Genomic DNA, 14,476 nt, shown 5'->3' on the forward strand with positions numbered 1-14,476 from the left:
TGTTAGCTTGGTCTTACAAATGTGTAGAATCTTTGTTCATTTCATACTCAAGAGAGGTGTGACAGCTGTGATTTTTGTAGTGACTTTTTCAAAGAAACAACCACAATAGGTAGAGAGCTACTTTTTCAACTACCAGTGTTCTGACTCCATAAGGTCAGATGACACATCTGACACACACCTCCTTGGAGGGTGTCTGACATCTGTGGTGCTTTGCCTTATCTGAACGGGAGAGCTGAGTGAGACAGCTCTACTTTGTTCCAGGAGGCAACATACTACAAACACTTTCTTAGTTCTAGGGAATTTCTTCCAAGTTGTTTGTAATCTTTTAAATTTTCCTTGACTGTGAACATGTATAATAAGTAGCTCATGTCTCTAGGGCAAAAATTTAGAAACCCACTTGCTGCAGAAATAAAACATCTTTGTTATCCTCTGAATACTGCTCCAATTCCTCCTTTTTTTTGATGACTTTTTTCTATAATAAAATGTAATTAGGATTTGTCTTTAAAAATACTTTGAATTCCAAATGATACTTATTTTATCATAAAAATGTTGAAAATGTTATAATCTTATTTATTTATGTCTTCTAATAATTACAGAGTTAGGAAGACAGTGGTATTATAGCATGAATATGACTAGTGCTGAGAAGCCTACAGAAATATCTGCAAATAAATGTAGAGACACGTAATCAAAAGGGCACTGTGTTCTAGACATTTCAATTCAGAGTGAAAAATGCTGTTGCTTCTCCTATTTTGTGCTTATTTTAGATGCTGATCATTCATTTGGGACTCCCTGTACTAGAAGTAAGCATTTGAACAGCAGAAAGGCTTTTACACAGACCTGAGCTTCAACTCACAATTTGAAAGTTTTAAGGTTTCACTTAAGGACTTCCTTTGTGTAACAGTCAGATCTGATTATTAACTTTTTTCAGATGAAGTATTAACATGATAATGTCTGTTACTGGTATGCCAGTCTATTGTGGAGGGGTGAAAACTTGATCTACATCCTTCTGTCTTGAAACTCAAGGTGTATGTATGAATATACTATTATAGTATCTAGTTTTGTAATGTTTGGAGTAAAGGAGGGATGGGTTGGAATGACTTATAAAGAAATAATTCAGCAGAGTCAGGTTTCACATAGCTGCGGTAAATGTCACCATGATGGAGTTAGTGTGACCTAGGAGAAGACTTTTTATTCTTTTAGTGTTTGATTTGTTGTTCACATTTTGGTGTTTGGTGAGGCTAGACCTCAGGTGCCTTAAATAGGTTTTTCTTTGGCCTCTCTCTTCCTTTCTTGCAATGGCACATGTTTCTTTGAAACCAGGATTTGATTGCTTCTGAATCATTTTCTCATGCAATTCAGTGTCTTAAATAGGTGTGTATCTATCTGCACAAGGGGAGGTATGGCACATGGCACAGCAGGACTGCTTCCTTGGGTGGTGCTGTCATTTCATACCGGTTTACCTAAGAGATTAGTCTACTTTGTTTTATGACTCCTCTGAGTAATTTTTCTTGATGTTGTTTTTAGTTTTATTCTTTGTAGCACTAATAATAATGTCTAAACAATGAGCTATATTTAAGATGTGCTTTAAAAGGCATATGTAAAATTCATCCTTCTTCCACAGCATAATTTTTTTGCCTAGTGGCATATTGATGAAATCAGACAAATTGACTTGAGGATTATGGCACTTCTGATGTTCTTCCTGTAGATCTCCAGATATTTTTTTTTAATTATTAGTGTTTAGAAAGGTGTTTGCACTGGCAATCTGAGTCTGCTGATAGTCACCTATCACACTTTGATTCCTTGGAGCTGCAAGTCAGGCTGCGTTCTTGAAATTAGAGCTTTTTTTTTTCAAGCCTGTGACAGTGATTCACTTCTCTTTATAGTCTCAGGCTTGAGAAGGTCAGAGGAGAAAAGTCGATACACATATATGTTTATTTTTTTGTGTTACTGCAGAAGTTTGTAAGTTGGTTGGAAAATGACCTGTAGGGTGAACTGAAGCTTGCTTTGACAAATACAAGTTTTGGTCAATTCTGGTCTCGTAAAGCTTTCTCATTGTTACTCCTGGTCAGGGATGAGGGACTAAATTGTAGTAGATAAAGACTACTTTTTTTTTCTTCTTCATTTGCCTCTCTGTGAAATTGTTTTGAAGGTACACACTGAAACAACTTCTGATCTGTAGCTTTGCATTCCGAGTATTTAATCCCTTGTGAATGAGGTGGAAAAATAATTGTTGAAGGCTTTGTCGTGAAATGTTTAAAGGAATACTCTTGGATTAGACCTTTGTTTTCTTGGAAGTTTACATTCCATTACTAGTGTTTGCTCTAAACTGATTACTTGCAGCTTTATGGAAATCTCTACAGGAGGAGAACTGGGATTTCTGTTTTCCAAACAAAATAAGTTTTTTTGTGATGTGTCTTTGCAGAGAGAGATGTTAACAAAATATGGTTATGCACTCAGTGCCTGAAAAGCAGTGAAAGCTAAGCTCAACAGGCTTTTTGGACAGGGTGGGGGTCAAGGAGTAGGACCTGAACTTGCTAATGACTGCTGAGCTGGAAGTAGCAGTGTGTTGTGTCTTGTCCTATTTCACTCAGTTTGAAACTAAACTTATACTTGGAAGATTGAAGCATATTGTTTTTTTGGGGCTTAATAGCAGTTCACAATTAATTCAGCAGTGTATCAGTGATGTCTGTAGTTTCTCTGTTTTCTGGGTTTGTCTGTGATTTTTATACTGCTGTGTACACTTTGTGAATTGCGACGCTTTTGACTTTAACTGTACATGTTTCATATGCAAGGTGAGTGCTTCTGTCAGGCCTTTACTTTTGAGAAAGAGGATGCCAGAGAAAGATGGATGTGCTAAAGATAAGTATGCCAAGCTAAGCAGAAATGCTGTATGCCCCAGATTGTGAATATATTTTCATGAAGAAAATTTGTATCTTTGGTTCCTTTTCCTTCTTTTTCCTCCCTTACCTCATCCAACCTAGACCTTCACTTCTTCCTACCTGTTTCAGGAGCGTTAGACCTTAGCCCTGCCTGAATTCATGTCTCTTGTACAAGCTGCTTTTATTTGCTCTGATGCCATCCTTTCTCCCACCTGTGTTAGCAGCTATGGGAGTGGTGGAGAGGAACCTTCCTGTTGGTTCTGTGGAATAGAATTAGTAGGGACATGAGTATGCATTCAGGGCAGGGAAGAGAAAGTGGGGCATAATCCTATTTTTTGCAGTGGCTATGGAAACTGTGGTGGTCCCTCCCTCCCCCCGGGTGTTACTGACAAGTCTTCTGTTAGCCAAAGTGTGCTCAACAGCTGGGGGGGTGTTGGTGCATGTTTGTTTTTGGTTTTGCTTGTATTTTGTTTTTTTTCTTTCTTTCTCTTCCCCCCCCCAGTCAATCTTCTAGTTCAGTTCAGGCTTTCTGATAACAAAGTAATGATACAGTTAGTAAACAGTCAGGGTGCTAAGGACCCTAAGGTTGGGAAAGCATACTTTTTTTTTCTTCAGATGACTTTTTTGGATCCAGTTCACGTTGTAGGCTACAAGATTTATGTCAAAGAAAGGTAGGAGGTGCCTCCTACCGACAGGTAGGAGGTGGTTGGGGTGGGAAAGGGAGTAATGTTTTTTTTGAACTGAGTGAATACCTGAATATAAGCTCGGATGGCATGGGGCAGGTCAGTTAACCCTTGCACATTGTCTTGTCCTGTACTTGAAAGTGCTAGTTTGGTATGCAGTTAAATCAGTACAGTTGCTGGGGAAAAGAGTTTTTGATTGCTAATCTGTTCTGGTTTGTTCTCTTTCAGGTCTCCCTTGCAATTATGGAGTTTTAGAAGAATAAGGTTGTGTGGAGGGGGAATCCCCCTCTGCACACTAGAGGTAGTTCACTTTTGGAATTTTCTATGGACAAGAATATTTGTTATATAAGATGGTGAAATAAGACTTCTAAAAATATATATTTATAAATATTTATTTGAATCAAGTGCCAAACGTAATAGAACAAAGTTTTCTAATGGCAGCTCAATAAAACTGGATTTACATCCTTGGAATTACAATTTTTCTAGGGCACTGTGTTGTGTACTGAATTAGAGTGCCTTGATACACTTAAGGGTTGTTCCCCTTAAGGAGAGGAGCAGCTTTAGAAGTGAAGATGAGTTCTCACATGCCAGAGTGCACTTCAAAGTGTCGATCTCTACAGCATGCTTTGGATGTTATTTCTGTAGTAACCAGAGGAAGTGAAGGCCAGATCAAGGCCTTTCTCTCTTCTTACTGCTACAATGCTGCAACTATAAAGGACGCCTTTGGCAGAAATGTTATACATCTCGCTTCGTCTTGTGGCAAAAAAGGTGTGCTAGACTGGTTGGCTGAGACCAAAGGAGTAGATCTCTTGGCGAAGGACAAAGAGTCTGGATGGACGGCTTTGCACAGAAGTATATTTTATGGATACATTGATTGTGTTTTGTCATTACTGAAGGTGAGTAATTTGCAACTGTAGTTTTCCTCAGCATCTACAATTTTTAGAGTTGTATTGGTTATGTAAAAGTGTGTTTTTAAATTTGACTGAAAGCCTCTTGAGGGTTTTCTCAATATATGTCTTAATAATGTTGTATTTAGATCGCAGAGCATTGATTTACTTGAAGGTTGTCTCTGTGTTCATGAAAAATGACTGTCTGCCCATGCAGAAATCAGCACTGAGTAAAGATCCCTGATTAAGTGTGGACTTCCTGAAGTCCACAAGTTCTTCTTGTTTGTGTGGGTGATATCAGGGTCAGGATCTTAAAAGTGGAGAGTGATCAGATTAAGGATACTCTAAAAAAGGACTCTTCAGTAATTGTACCAATTGGTGTAAGAGAACATAAAATAATGAAAGATTAAATGGCATTATAATTAGAAATGAATCTTATATTTGAGAGAGAGGCACTTCAAGATATGGCATGTTTTATTAAGTGGCTTTTGCTCAGTCCCCCTTATTCCTTTCTTACAACTGCTGTTTCTTCCCACCCACTTAGCGAGTTGTATGTATTTTTAATTAATCTTCCTTGTGTTCCTCCTGTCCCAAGTACAGCAAAGGGAAGAGCTACATTTGTTTGAGGTGTCTGATATCCCTTTAACCATGTGAGAAAAGGAAATATTTGTGGTTCAAGGTTGCTTAAAAACCTCTTAAGGCAGAGAATTTTCCATTTTGAGTTCAGCCTTTTTAGATTAGAGTGGCTAGCCATTTGTAGACATAGAACTCTCTGCTTTTAACAAGACTTGAAGCAAAAAGATTGTGGATCCAGTGTTTTATATTTCTTGAAGGTCTGATAATTGTTAAATATGTGCTGTACCCTTACATAGTGAGGAGATTTCCATTAAACTTCACAAAAGTAGGTGTTTTTATAAGAATTGTACATGATTCTGTTCTCTAGAAAATTAGTAACTCTGTGCTTGATATATGAAAAAGTTTTCAATCCTCTAGTGTATGTGTGTATATCTATATCTTTGATATTTGCTTACAGGAGGCCTCTACAGGTTTTCCCAGATGTATTTTACTTTTCTGTCAGTTGCATAAACAAATGAGATTTTTGTGATAGCCAGCTCTGCTGATACTCTTCTAAGAAGCAGAGAAAACCAGCTCATGGAGAGTGTTCTGTCTCCTAGTTCCTTAACAGAGTCTGCTGTACTGTGTTATTTAAAGGATATGTTCTTAAGGTATTATAGCAACAACAGGAACGGATTATAGAATAGAATTACGAAATAGCTGAGCTAGAAGGATATCTCTAAAGGTTGTCTAGTCCAACCCCCATATTCAGGCAAGGTCAACTAGACCAGATTGCCCAGGGCTGTGTCCAGCTGGATTTTGAACAGAGCATCAGACATCTCTGTTCCGATATTTTAATACCGGTGCAGTAAAAGTGGGGTTTAGATTTAAACAGAATTTCTTATATTTCAGTTTGTGCCTGTTGCCACTTTTTCTGTCACTGAGTATCGCTACGATCCCACCTCTCACCTCCAAGCAGTTGTTTATTATGCATATTGATAAAGCATGCTGTCCTTCTCCCCCGCCCCAAACCTTCTCTAGGCTAAGCATCCCAGCTCTCTCAGCTTCTCTTTGTATGTCAGATGCCTCAGTCATTGTTTTCATGGTCTTTTGCTGGACTTGGTCCTGTATATCCATGGCTGGGAGTCCAGACCTGAAGCCAGCACTCCAGCTGTGGCTTGCCAGTGCTGAGTAATGCTTGCTGGCAATGATCCCACAGGCAGCCCTGGGTGCTTTCACCATTCCTAGCTGTGAGGACACATTGCTGGCTTACAGTCAACTGGTTGTCTATGAGAAGCCCCAAATCCTTTTCTACTGAGGTGCTTTCCAGCCATTTGGCCTCCAGCTGTATCGGTACGCTGGGTTGTTCCTCTCCAGGGCCAGGATTTGCATTTCCATTTGTTGAACTTCATGAGGTTCCTCTCGGACCATTGCTCCAGCCTGTCAAGGTCCTTCCTTCTGAATGTCAGCACAATCCTCTGACTTATCAGCCGCTCCTCCTGGATCATCACCTTTGCTGAGGGAGCACTCTGGCCAGTTGTCTGAAGATATTAAGCAGTACCGTTTGCAACACCAGTATAGTTTGGTCAAAGAATATTTGGGTTTGAGGGGACCCACCAGGATCATTGAATCCAACTCCTAAGAATGGCTTGTATGGTGATTGAACCTGTGACCTTGGCATTATTAGCGAGCACCATGCTCTAACCAACTTCCTATACTGGCCCCAGAATCAGGCCCTGGTGCCCTAAACTAATGGGGATGACAGAATTCTGCTGTGGGCTGGAGGCAGTCATGCCTATTTCTCAGACTGTATCTTACTACAAGATTTGCCACTCAGCGATTGGGGTTTGTTTTCACAAATTCAGGCCATGTGAATATCACTGCAGCCTCTGTCTGCTTGTGAATGACTGAAATGACTTCCAAAGTGAAGAATATCCAACAACCGGTTAAGTCAAAGAAATAGGTCAGTCTTTCTGTCGTGAGTTAATACCAGCACTGTAGCTAATAGGGTTGCCTTTATAATTTGGAGAATGTGTATTGTTGTTCTTCTGACTAGTGGTTTTTCAAGGAAAATTATGGGTTAAAATCCCTGTTTCATATATGGCTGGCTGTCCTTCTGTCATGCTTGAAGGAATTGTGAACTGTGCTCCCTCCATTTTTGTATTTCATGTATTTACCTCTTAAGTGTGAGGTTCCGTAAGGTTTTCCTTTGTGTTAGCAAGGTACAGCTGTTTTATCCATTAGGTTCTATTGGGAACATCTGCAGTTCTTCCCTTTAGGGAAGTGGTTGATGACACTTGACTTCCTTAAAACCAAGGCTGGTGTAGCAACACTCTTTTGTATTGAGCAAATGGTATTTACAGAGGTTGTCTATGTCTCTCTGAGTTCTAAAGGAATGAACTGTTCATGTTTTCTGCCTCTGAACCTTCCCCACTGTCTCTTGTCTGGCTGTTTGTGTCCTCTTGCCTTTTCTCAGTAGCTGTGAACCACTGTTCCTTGCTTGTTTTCAAAGTCATATTAGTTTTTTTTATTTTTTACTTCTCTAGATTGTCAAAACTGATTCTATAAACATGCCAATTTAAGAAAATATGTTCTTTGAAGCTGGTAAATGCATTTTGTATGAATACTTGTCATTCTTAGATGTCAGTGATATGTTAGATATCTTCAAATCTGTTTACTTTGTATTTCACTGATTGCATCCTATTACACAGTCAGCATTCAGACAATAAATCCCAGTTAATAAGTCAACATGATGTATATGTGGCTGAACAGAATTACATTGTTTATTTTTTTTAGATTTGCTCAGTTTATTTGAATCTGAAGAGTTTCTTTTTTTCAGTATTAAACTTCAATTAAAGATTTGTATAGATTCTTAAACGTTTACCTGGGTTACTTCAAACTGTGCAGCTAAAATGAACTTGAGTTCTTCTCTTCCCCTTCTCTCCTTCACTTTCAGCATGGCGTTAGTCTGTATGTTCAGGATAAAGAAGGTTTATCAGCCCTGGATCTCGTGATGAAAGATAGGCCTATCCATGTGGTGTTCAAGAAAACCGGTAGGAGATTAAATAGCTTAATTCCTGTTTTCTAAGAAGATAGGTGTCACCAATGTATTAACGTATGTACCAGTGTAGACAATATTTTATTGTCTATATTTTAGTTAGGACTTTGTAAATTATGAGATACCTGAAGGTATGGGGTTGCCAATATCAGAAGAAAGCAAGAACAGAATCTTGGTGGTAGGCACAAGATGCACATATGTGCACAGGAATAATGACTGGCTCAGAGGTTAAAAAAAATAAGAAAAAAGGCAAGTGATGTAATAGGTAACCCAGAGAGGTTGTGCAGACTCCATCCTTGGAAATACTCAAAACATGAGAGAAAATAGTCTTGGGCAACTTGCTCTAGATGACCCAGCTTCAGCACAGGCGTTGGACTAGATGATCTCCAGAGGTGTTTTTTGACCTCAGTTATTCTGCTGTTTTTCTCAGTTAAAATCATCAGAGATGGTTTGGATTGGAAAGGATCTTAAAAGTCATCTAGTTCCAACCCTGCTGCTGTGTGCAGGGACACCGTCCACTACACCAGGTTGCTCAAAGTGCCATCCAACCTGGCCTTGAACACATCCGGGGATAAGGCATCCACAACTTCTCTGGGCAATCTGTTCCAGTGCCTCACCACCCTCACTGTAAATATTTTCTTCCTCTTGTCTATCCTAAACGTACCTTCTTTCCATCTGAAACCATTCCCGCTTGTCTTATCAATACATGCCCTTATAAAAAAATCCCTCTCCAGCCTTCTTGATAGGTCCCCTTCAGGTACTGGAGACATAAGGTCTCCCTGGACAGTGGTGCAGCTTGGCGAAATACACGTTGATTTCAGTTTTTTACTCATCAGAAAATGGTGTTCAGATGTCACCGAAAGGTTATTTAAAAAATATAAATGTTATTTTTGACCACCTCTGATTTGAATTTGGGAAAGGCTTTTTACTAAATTGAAGCAAAGCACATATAACTTAAGGTGGTTAATAGTTGTCTTCTGAAAACGATGTGTAAATCTGCTGCTGCAGAATGTTTGCATTTTCTGCAAATATAACTAATGTTGATCATCTGCACAATATTGTTAAAATATTTTGTCGTAGCGCCTTACTTCTCATAGGATTAAATGTTTGTAAAGTTTAGTTTTAGGTAAGAAACAGCTTTCCTCTTCAAATTTTAGATAGAAAAAGGAGTTGTTTTTTGGAGTCAGTATGCACAAGACTGGTAAATTTACAAGCTGCAGAGAGAATGTTTTTCGTTACAGATCCCACAGAAGTCTACACCTGGGGAAACAATATAAATTTCACTTTGGGTCATGGTGGTCAACAGGGTAAACATCATCCTGAGCTGGTGGATCTTTTTCCTCGGAATGGCGTGTATATCAAACAGGTATTCTTAATGTATTACATAGGCACCTTTCTTGATGAACTTGGATGGGTGTGTGAGGGGGAAGAAGTATCAAAGTTATCAATTATTGAGAACTCTAATAACTTCCTGGGACTTCAGTTTGAGAATGTTTGGAAGTTTAAAGTAGAACATGAACAAACATTCGGGGCATACAATCTGCTGCAGTCTTAGCATGTTTTCTTCAGCTATTCTGAGACAGTATTGTGGCCCTTAAAACTCAGTCTTTGAACTTCTGTTAGCCTGGGGGCTGTTAAACTGAAACTGTTGATCTCTTCAAGTACGTTAAAGCAGTACATAATATACTTAAAGCAAATATTTTGTGTTCCTTGTACCTTGATTTGGCAGTCCTGTGCTTTAATACTAATATCTTACTTGTATTTTCATGAACATATCTTTATTAAAGAAGAACTTCTTCACAAAGTACTTTTGACAGATGTTCTCAGATTATCCAGGAAAATTAATTTGCCCTATATTGCCTCCTCCCCTCCCCTTTTTTGCCTTTGTTTTTTTCAGGTGGTACTCTGCAAATTCCACTCTGTATTCCTTTCCCACAAAGGTCAAGTTTATACATGTGGACATGGACAAGGAGGGCGCTTGGGTCATGGTGATGAACAAACGTGCCTGGTATGCTGCTTTATGTTAATGTAGTCTAGCATAATGTTTCTTTTATTTCAAACAGCAAGTTTAAAAGTGAATTGGAGTTTCTGTCAGTGTACTTTCAAAATGAGTTTGCTGTTGATTTCAAACCAGCCCCCTTGCTCCCCACCAAATAACAGAAACCTCTCCAGTGCTAGTAGTGAGGTGGCAGAGAGTAAAGGAATGTGCATTTAAATATAGTTTAATTTAGGATAGCTAGACAGAGCAGTCAGACTTTTTTTTTTGTGTGTTATGGCTGAGTTGTTTTAAAGGTTAGCTGATGCCAGATAAGTGGAAGCAAATGTCTTTTGTGTGGGCTGGCTTCTTAAGTAGGTTTGTGATGCCTTCTGATTTGCAAGGCTGTCACAAAGGAAACAGCAGTACTGTGGAGCTGTAGTGGCATGAAGAGTGATGGTAAGGTTGCTTCTTACTGGACTTACACAGCTATTAAGTGCAAACTCACTGCTCACTTCCATTTGAATAGTACATTGTTGCAATATGAAAACTAAGATTCGACAAGACTAAGATATGATGACAATGCAATTCTTAGACTTAAACATCTTATCCTGTGCACATTACCTGGTAGTGTGCATCTAGCTTGCAGCACAGTCATTTTAAAAAATTTCTAGTATCCAGTATCTGGTAGAACTGGATATTCTGTTGGTGAATGCTATAGTGAAGATTGGAGCTCTTTGAAGAAGAGAGCTTTTTAAAGCAATTCTGTGAAATTAGAATTTTTTTTCCAAATTGCTCTTTCAAAATTAGGATGTTACCTAGTTGAATAAAGGAGAACTCATGTTAGAGGACATGAAGAATCAAGGATACAGAACTGCTTCCTTATTCTGTGGAATTTTCTTAGAATTATCCTGTATTGGAGGGAGAAATCTTTAATGTTCATGATAATTTAAAAAGAAAAACAAAAGAGGTAATAGCTAATATCTGTTCAGCTGTTCTAAAGATATAGTTTCCAATCTAATTTTGGAACAGGTGGTTTAAAAGTCATCTCACTTCATAGCAGAGGATGCATTTCAAATGAAAGTAGTTCATCTTACTGCATTGGATGTGGTAATTATGTTAATGAGCGTATCGTGTGTTCAAATGCATTTTTATCTGTATTTCAGTATTTGGTCATGACTTTCTATTGGTGTTACTTTGGTGTTCTATTGGTGTCATAGATGGCCACCAGTTAATATCAAACCAGTACATTTTTATATCAGTATTTCTTTTCTTGTTCAGGTTCCAAGACTTGTGGAAGGCTTAGCTGGTCATCAGTGCTCCCAGATAGCTGCAGCTAAGGATCATACTGTTATTTTAACAGAAGATGGATATGTTTACACATTTGGTTTGAATACTTTCCATCAATTGGGTATTCTTCCTCCTCCTTCTAACTGCAGTGTTCCTAGACAGGTAAAAATAACATCAGTCAAAGCTTAATTGTTTAGTTTTTGTTGGTTTTGGTTTTTTTAACAGAAAGTAAAATGTGAAGGTTATGGAAATAACTTTTAAACTTTTTCAGGACAACCAAGTTTAATGTGAGTTCAGATAAATCTTGTTTCTGTCTTATCATACATCTCAGATCTTAAATGCTTAACTCTGTCCTGAAAAATGTCTTAGTTTGTAACCTGAACACTACTAAAGTTTGTAGTGCGAAGTATGATACAGGGTACAATTGTCAAAACCCTTTTCTTCCTCAAATTATTCTGTAGCTGAAGTGATGTAACATTAATAGGTGTGTATTATTTGACATTCTTGCTCCTTTTGAATCACTGAATGATGGCTCTCAGGGTTTGATTGTTATATCCTTTGCTGGAAGCACTGTTGATTCTGGAGTCAGTGCTTTGGGAAGAATAATGACAGGGAAGAGAGGGTATAGGCATCAACAATTTAATTATATTTCTATACTTAATCTCTTAAATTTTATTTTTTTTTGTAAGTAAAGAAGTGTTACACTACCTTTCATTGAAAGGAAGGTTCATCTGAAGTAGAGCAACGCTGCACTACCAGTGTTATAAAAGTAGAAAAGAATTATTGACCAAAATGCAACAGGATAGTGTTTTGGGTTACCATGGGATGCTCTTCATTAGTGTAATGACAGCTCTGTATCCACAGGATTTGTTTTGAGTTTTTCATCTTAATCTGGAAAATCAAGTTAAATTTGAAGTGTGGAATTAGTAGTGTAGTGTTCTGCAGTATGTTTAGGGCATTAGGACTTACAAGTTGAAACTTTTAGCTGACATTTTGCAGCACCTGAGTCTTCTTTGGCTGTCTTATAACATGTTCTGTGCAGTCTTGTTCAAAATCTTACATGTGAAGACAACATAAAGAGACTTGATTCCGGTTCTGATTAGATAATGAAAAAAGTTTATTTCTTTTTGTCACTAGTGCAATAGTGTCCCACCTGACGAACTTCTGAAATAATCCTGATTTATTAGACTGTATGTGGATTGATGTCAGTGCTTCATGCTTAACGACTTTAGGAGTTAAATGTTGTCAGAAGTTTGTACATGTGAAATTCACCTGTTGCTACTTGATATTAAGATGTACTTTGGATTTGTGCTTAGGTTCAGGCAAAAAACCTGAAAGGTAGAATGGTGATTGGAGTGGCTGCAGGCAGATTCCATACAGTGCTATGGACTAAGGAAGCAGTGTATACCATGGGGCTGAATGGCGGCCAACTAGGTAAGGTAGAAGTGTTCTGAAAGTAAAACCTAAAATCCAGCCATTTAAAGATGTCGTTCATGCTTAACCTGTCATCTGCTTCTTAGAACAGAAGCCTGGTTGAAGCTTTCTTTTCCCTCTTTTTTTTTTTTTTTTAACCATTCTGATGACATCATCCCTTCACACTTCTTTTGAAGAATATTTTTCATTACTACCAGTTTCACATTTTGAGATGATAGGAGCTAGTCAGACTTAACTGACTTATTTGAACTCTTTATAATTCTTCTGCCTTACGTGTTTCAAGTATGGTCCTGCTGCTGAATACTTTGAGGAAACAGAATGTTGCTGTTTGTGTTGGAAATTACCCCAAGGCATGCTTTTCTCCTTCCAGCAGTCTGCCTTGTACTGCCCTTAATAAATTATAAACCAGCCTTCAGCTCTCCTACCTATGTCCTTCTTTCATCATGCACTGTAAACATGATACTGATAACTTTTTCCATACTAACTTTTTAAAGTTAGATACTTGCCTATACCTAGATTTTTTCCAACAATGCCATTACCAGAAGCTTCACTTAACTCTGTATTATTCTGAAGTCAAGAAAGAACCTACTAAAAACGTATTACCAATTGGTGAACTTCTCGATTTGTTGTATGAATGGTATATTTTAATTGCTTTTGTCTTTTTTGATAAACAGGTATTGCAGTATTGGTTTGGATTTGCATTTTTGCAGTTCTGTGTCTGTGTGCAAACAAAACTGTTTAGCTAGCTCTGGTGCTTATAGTTAATCTGCATCAGCTCTGGCCTCAGGTTCCAACACTTTTTGTGTTTCTATTTAAGGTTGAAGAGGTATGTGCAAAAACTTGTCTTTGTCAGAGAAGTATTTTACAGTGAATATCTCTTTGGTTTTGCCATTTTTTTTCATATGCACCCATCATATAAGTTGTTTTGGTGGTTGCTTGTGTTGTTGGGATTATTCTGGTAGGCACACGTCCCAGTGCAGTATCATAGAGACACTAAGTGAATTGTAAACGGTAGAGTTGTGTCAGCTGGGCACCATGATAGACCTGTGGTGGTAAACCTTGCCTGTTTAAAATGTTTGAGCATGGCCCTACACTGTCATAAGGCAGTGTTGCTTCCAGCTGTAGAGGTAGCTCTGCTGCTTGTTCCTGGATATCTGTACCCTGCTCCGTTTGGTGGTGCAGACCTAAGTGCCCTGCAATTATGCCCTGCACACAAAGCAGGGTTATATTATACATGAGATTCTTGTTGTTAGGTTTCTTGTCCCAGCAGAGCAGCAATGGCCTTGTTTTATTTTTTTTTTTTTAATGTTTTAAGAGATCTTGCATTACAACTGCAACCTTCTCTATTTCATGTAACTGCTGCCTTCATGCTTATGTGCACTTACGGTAGTTTTTCTGACAAACTTTTTTGATGTCTTCCAGTGGCTGAAATAAGCTATAGTTTATGCCAGTGTTACAGTATTTTACTGTATTGAACTGTAATATGATCAAATAAATATTCTTTTTTTTGGAATCAAAGAAGTACAACCACATTAAATAGCTTCCTAGTGGAATATGCCTTACTTCATTTTTATGTATCAAATCTTGAGTGTTTTCTGGTGTTTGTGGTGAACTAACAAGTATGTGTGGTGTGTTTCTTACCTGCCTTAATTATTTTGAAGATGAATTATCCAGCTACCTAAAAAATCTTTTAGAGTTTAAGGGTTGTTCAAAGT

At 38.1% G+C, this 14,476-nt stretch overlaps 1 protein-coding gene across 4 annotated transcripts in view; it reads left to right on the plus strand.

The window, feature by feature from the left end:
- IBTK (inhibitor of Bruton tyrosine kinase) overlaps positions 1-14,476 on the plus strand; it is a 56,456-nt gene that overhangs the window by 3,592 nt on the left and 38,388 nt on the right. For 3 of the 4 annotated variants that reach the window (XM_018078076.2, XM_018078077.2, XM_008920309.3), the window contains exons 2-7: positions 3,791-4,458; positions 7,961-8,057; positions 9,304-9,428; positions 9,960-10,070; positions 11,319-11,489; positions 12,644-12,761. In XM_018078076.2, coding sequence (XP_017933565.2) covers positions 4,135-4,458; positions 7,961-8,057; positions 9,304-9,428; positions 9,960-10,070; positions 11,319-11,489; positions 12,644-12,761 — 946 coding nt within the window. In that variant the 5' untranslated portion in view covers positions 3,791-4,134. Of the gene's footprint in view, positions 1-3,653; positions 4,459-7,960; positions 8,058-9,303; positions 9,429-9,959; positions 10,071-11,318; positions 11,490-12,643; positions 12,762-14,476 lie in introns of those variants that run through there. The other variant, XM_029962708.1, reaches the window with a different exon arrangement.

Source organism: Manacus vitellinus, unplaced genomic scaffold (genome assembly GCF_001715985.3).
Source record: "Manacus vitellinus isolate BGI_N305 unplaced genomic scaffold, ASM171598v3 scaffold_4_pilon, whole genome shotgun sequence".
NCBI lineage: Eukaryota > Metazoa > Chordata > Aves > Passeriformes > Pipridae > Manacus > Manacus vitellinus.